This window comes from Lagenorhynchus albirostris, chromosome 2, assembly GCF_949774975.1.
Source record: "Lagenorhynchus albirostris chromosome 2, mLagAlb1.1, whole genome shotgun sequence".
In the NCBI taxonomy this organism is placed as follows: Eukaryota; Metazoa; Chordata; class Mammalia; order Artiodactyla; family Delphinidae; genus Lagenorhynchus; species Lagenorhynchus albirostris.
In genome coordinates this window covers 165,373,539-165,379,232 of record NC_083096.1, presented here as the reverse complement: position 1 = coordinate 165,379,232, position 5,694 = coordinate 165,373,539, and the positions used below count along the sequence as shown (strand labels likewise).

The 5,694-nt window shown below is 56.3% G+C and overlaps 1 protein-coding gene across 1 annotated transcript; it reads left to right on the top strand.

Moving 5' to 3' along the window:
- Nucleotides 1-2,055: 2,055 nt before the first annotated feature.
- On the top strand, nt 2,056-3,431 carry SFN (stratifin). Its single transcript, XM_060140940.1, has one exon. It carries the CDS (start codon nt 2,171-2,173, stop codon nt 2,915-2,917), a length of 747 nt encoding a protein of 248 aa, XP_059996923.1. The 5' UTR covers nt 2,056-2,170; the 3' UTR covers nt 2,918-3,431.
- The last annotated feature ends 2,263 nt before the right edge of the window (nt 3,432-5,694 follow it).

Sequence of the window (5,694 nt, the reverse complement as noted above, 5' to 3'; positions counted from 1 at the left end):
TTAAGATATACTCTGTAAATTGGTACTTCAGTGTATTTTGTTTCTAGCGTTTTCCGTGTCAGTGATCTAAGCAAAGCCTTCGGGATGGCAAGCCTAAAATCCCTTCTGCTTCCTTGGCAGATCTCATCTTTGGGCCTCAGAGTTCTGGCCTCAGAGTCCCTCCAGGAGGGGAGGGTGGGTATTCAGACACCAAGAGGAACTGGGGACGGACAGGCCTGTGAAATAGTCCTGGTTCAAGGATTAAACTGGTTGGATCCCAGAGAGAGGAGCCCCACCCCTGAGTCCCATCTGAGCTTTGGCTAGGGGTGGAGCAGATAAGCAGGAACACACCCTCATAGGTGCAATGCCAACACCTTTAGGTGAAATTCTTGGCTGACACAAAGATAGCACCTCAGTGAACAGGGATAGAAGATTGGCAACAGAGCAGTCTCCATCTCTGAGGCCTCTGCCAGGGGTCAGGGGTGGGGCCATGGTCAACGGGAAGGGGCAGGGAAACTTCTGAGAGGCAGGCTGGGGAAGGCAGCACTCAGCTAGGACTGCTGCCCCGTAAAACAAAATGGCCTGTGTGTGGGCTTCCCTGGTGGTGCAGTGGTTGAGAATCTGCCTGCTAATGCAGGGGACACGGGTTCGAGCCCTGGTCTGGGAAGATCCCACATGCCGCGGAGCAACTAGGCCCGTGAGCCACAACTACTGAGCCTGCGTGTCTGGAGCCTGTGCTCCACAAGAGAGGCCGCGATAGTGAGAGGCCCGCGCACCGCGATGAAGAGTGGCCCCCGCTTGCCACAACTAGAGAAAGCCCTCGCACAGAAATGAAGACCCAACACAGCCAAAAATAAATAAATAAATAAATAAAATAAAAAATAGAATAAATAAAAAGCCAAGCATTTAAAGCCCTTTAAAAAAAAAAATGGCCTGTGTAACAGCCACCTCCTTTTTTTCGGTCCTGTCTCTCTCCCCGGTTACTAGCACCCCACCCTGGGTAAGCAAACTGGGCAGAGTACCCAGGTGGCCTGCTTCCCAGCCTCTGACAGAAGGCGGGCTGAGTCAGGCACGAAAGTGGGATAGTCAGTGAGCTGGGTCCCCACCCTCTGTGAGCCCCACTGATGCATGATGGCAGGTGGCTTGGAGGGGCGAGGTGACCTGGTGTGGAGAGCCAGAGGGTAAGTGCTCAGACAAGTGGCAACAGGCCACCAACTTGAAAGGGAAAATTGTGCTGTGATGGGGAATGTATCCAAAAACCTACTGGGTGACTGATTACAAAGGCTGGGCTGGAGCGTCAGAAGCCGATCGTTAAACACCTCATTAAGTGGCACCCTGAACGCTGCTGCTTGTGCATTTTGGGAGCTCAGAGGGGACAGGACCCTGAGGGGGAGTGAGGAGTGGGGGATGGAACCATTTCAGGTAGACTCTGGAAGAAGCCTGCATCTTACTTCTAAATACAGCCTGGAGCTCACAAGTCAGAAGCCTTGATGGGAGAGAAGCCAAAGCTGTGTGACCCTGAGCAAATCTCATCCCTCTCTGAGCCTTAGTATTCCCATCTCTGCAGTGGGAGTAGTAGTCACAGTCCTGCCCATTTTGCAGAGACACAGCAGATACTATAGATCACGGGTATGAAGGTGCTTGGGAAACTACAGCCCTACCTAAACAATGAGTTATCTCACCTGAACCAATGGGGGAAATGTACCTGGCAGGATCAGGAACCCCATCCTCCTGCACCTGGCTTCATGGGCTCCGCCTAGGCCCACAGCGGTCAGGTAGCTGAAGCCATCCTCAGCCCCTGGAAGGACACGGTTAAGGAGGATCTGATTTGAGAAACTGGGGCAGCTACCTCATGTGGCAATGTAATGGAAACCCTGAACAAGAGGGGGCAGCCTGGAGGCTGGAGAGGTGTCGATGCAGGTGTGGCCAACGCCCAGATTTCTCCTGCTGACTGTCCCAATGACTCACCCCACATCCCAGCCCTTTCACCTTTAAGGAAGAGCCGGAAAGGGTGTGGTGGGGAAGAGGAGAGGAGGCAGGTCTGGGGCCCCAGTCCCGCCCTCTGCCCCTCCCCACCCTGCTGTGGGCCTGGCCTTCCAGCCAAAAGGCAGGCCGAGAGCAGAAGAGGCACAGAACCCGGCATCTGTTCCGAGGCAGCCAGTTAACCTGCCGCCTGTCTGTCCCCAGAGCCATGGAGAGAGCCAGCCTGATCCAGAAGTCCAAGTTGGCCGAGCAGGCTGAACGCTATGAGGACATGGCAGCCTTCATGAAGAGCGCCGTGGAAAAGGGTGAGGAGCTAACCTGCGAAGAGCGCAACCTGCTCTCAGTGGCCTACAAGAATGTGGTGGGTGGCCAGCGGGCCGCGTGGAGAGTCCTGACCAGTATCGAGCAGAAGGGCAACGAGGAGGGCTCAGAAGAGAAGGGCCCGGAGGTGCGAGAGTACCGGGAGAAGGTGGAGACAGAGCTCCGGGGCGTATGCAACACGGTGTTGGGCTTGCTGGACAGCCATCTCATCAAGGAGGCCGGTGACGCCGAAAGTCGGGTCTTCTACCTGAAAATGAAGGGCGACTACTACCGGTACCTGGCTGAGGTGGCCACCGGTGATGACAAGAAGCGCATCATTGACTCAGCCCGGTCAGCCTACCAGGATGCCATGGACATCAGCAAGAAGGAGATGCCGCCCACCAACCCCATCCGCTTGGGCCTGGCCCTGAACTTTTCCGTCTTCCACTATGAGATCGCCAACAGCCCCGAGGCGGCCATCTCTCTGGCCAAGACCACCTTCGACGAAGCCATGGCTGACCTGCACACCCTCAGCGAGGACTCCTACAAAGACAGCACCCTCATCATGCAGCTGCTGCGGGACAACCTGACGCTGTGGACGGCCGACAACGCCGGGGAAGAGGGGTGCGAGGCTCCCGAGGAGCCCCAGAGCTGAGCCGTGCCCGCTGCCCTCCCTGCCCTGCCCGCTCGTCCCCCACTCCTGGCAGAGAGGACTTGTACGGGGTGGGAGGCCCAACCCTTCTCCCCAAATGCTCTGCCCCAGCTCAGAAAGGCTCCACAGAGAGGAACCAGCAGAACTGAGGCCGCCTGGAGCCAGAGGATTCCATGCTTCCTGCAGCTTTCAGGTGCTCCTGGCCACTGGTCATTCCACCCAGCCCTGCTCTCTGCACCTCCGCCGCCCCCCGACCCCACCCCTGAACCTGGCCACTTCCTCCCCACCCCGCCCCCCTCCTGCCCCTGCTGCCTCTGGATCTTAGGAATTGAGGAGTATCCCACCTTTGTGGCTGAGAACTCAATTGTGTGGCAGAGGCTGGAGATGAGAGAGAGAGAGAGAGAGAGAGAGAGAGAGAGAGAGTGTGCATGCAGCGAGTAAGACCAAGGAAGCGAGCGAAAGCATGTCTGCTGGGTGTGACCATGTTTCCTCTCAATAAAGTTCCCCTGTGACACTCCTCCTGTCTTTTCCAGTTATTGCAGAGGGACGAGACAGGGTTTGGTGTATGAGTTACAGAGACCCTCCCATGGGGATGGCTCAGTGACCCGCAGACAAGACTCTGGAGCCAGTGACTCCAGGAGAGAGGCTGGGGGTCCAGCTCTCTCCATCAGGGTCTGGTCTGGTCCCCCGAAACTGGTCCTCCCGAGAGGGTCAGGTGAGTGCAAAGACGGCTTGGAGGCTTCTCTGCAGGGGCCGCGGGGCGGGAGGCTTAAGAGCTCAGGTCTGAGGGGACAGGAAACCAGTGCAGTCTCAGGTGTGAGGTCCGAGGACAGCGCCGGAGGGGTACGCTGCAGTGAGCGGCTCTGGGCACCTGAGATCTGAAAGCGGGAAAGAGTCATTATATCTGAGCGGAGGGGAGTACGGCCTGGGGCAGGGGTATGACGCCGCCTTTTTAAAGGTCTGGCCCAGGTCTGAGAAGACCGCCCTCCAGCTTTCGGAGATGGGGACAAAAATGAAACGGGCTGACGACGAGGAGACTCAAGTTGAGTGGGAAGGGCCGCGAGGAGCGCGTCCTGCCTTGGTCGGCGGAGCCCTACGCCTCCACGCCTCCCCCGGCCCGCCCCCCCCAACCCCGGCTCGCCCCCCCCAACCCCGGCTCCCAGCTGCAACACGCCTACGTATGCGGCCTCCCAGCGAGGCCAGGCCTTCACAGCCCGAGGCTGGAGGCGGGCCCGAGGCCGATGTCATCCAATCACGGGAGGGAGACACTCAGGGTACCGCCCCAGGGGCCCGACTGACCAATAGGAGAATGAGCGGCGGACTGCGCGCATTGCGTCTTCCCTCCGCCCATCCGGCCCCGCAGGCGCCGAGACGGGCTGCGCCACTGAGGGGCCCCCGCCCCCCGCCAGGTGCCAGAGGCGGCGCTCTCCCGGTTTCGCTCGGACGAGTTGCCACCCGCCCTACCCGAGAGCTCGGCATCCTTAGAGCAGCGGGACAGGGCGGGGTCGTGCGGCAAAGTAGTCCCTGCCCTCTGAGTCATTTGATCTACCGGCGGTGCCTGAGCCTGGCCGGGCAGGCAGGGTCGGCTAGGAAAAGGCCCCCAAGGTGTCCCCATCACACTCCGGAGCCCAGGCAGCACTGAACTGGTAACCAGGAGGCTTGGAAGTGTCCCTGACTGGCTTGGAAAAGCCATTATACCTCCCTGGGCCTCAGTTTCCCCTTCTGTATCATAAGGGGCTAGGACTAAAGGCTTTATAACGAAAAAATGTGAAGTTAAAACTGCCTGGGTTTGACTCCCAGCCTGCCTTGGCCAAGGCTTTTCACCATGCTTACCTTCTGTCCTCATTTGTGAACTGGGGATTAAAAAATAGTACCTTCCTCTTAAAGTTGCTGTGAAGTTTGAGCAAATACATGCATGTAAAGTAGCCCATAGTACATATTCAATACATGCTACGCATTATTAATCCTTACAGCATCAATAGTCTAGGACTTATCCAGCATTTCTGTGCCAAAAGCAGGATAATCAGGCCCAGTACTGAGGCACAGCTTTACTGCCAAATATGACCTACATGATCACTGGGCCTCCTGAGAATACTGGCCTGACATCAAGTGGTCACTCCTCCACCTGACAGTATTGGGGAAACTCAGTCCAGCCTCATCAGGTTCCCCAGAGTCCAAGTTTGGTCACACCCATGGGACTCAAAGGGCTCTCATCAGAGCTACTAATTCTACAGGGGAAGCTGGCAGGACCACTCTGATGCTTTCTGGGTCCCTCGTTTTCACCTCTCTTTTCCCAGAACGGTGTTGGGTTTTAAGGTTCCAAACCAGTCAGAGACTCTGGGAGAGGGCAAGTGACTTACCCTCAGCTCTGGAAGTGACCTGGTTTCTCTTACCGGACAGGTCTGGTGACTTCCTCTTAATGGGTAGGTCCTGAGAAAGGAAATTCTTTCTTTTCTCTCAGCATTTGACTTTTGCCTACTTCCTCTACACCGCTCATGGTTGCCCTCTATGGGGAAAGAAATGAGCTACCCTAAGGTAGCATGTTGGTGTTGACAGATTTTAAAAGCAGATGCTATGGATTGGAATATCACCAAATCAGACAGCTAGCTGTGAGCTGGCTTAGGCACCAGCTTCTGAACTGGGTCCCAGACTTTTCTATCTAAAGCTTTCTTAATGTTACCCAGGGTGGGGTCTCAGTGAGCATTTCTTGTCATCTTTTCCTGGCCTAAATTTGACATTTAAAATTTTTCAGTCCTACGCAACATTGTAAATCAACTATA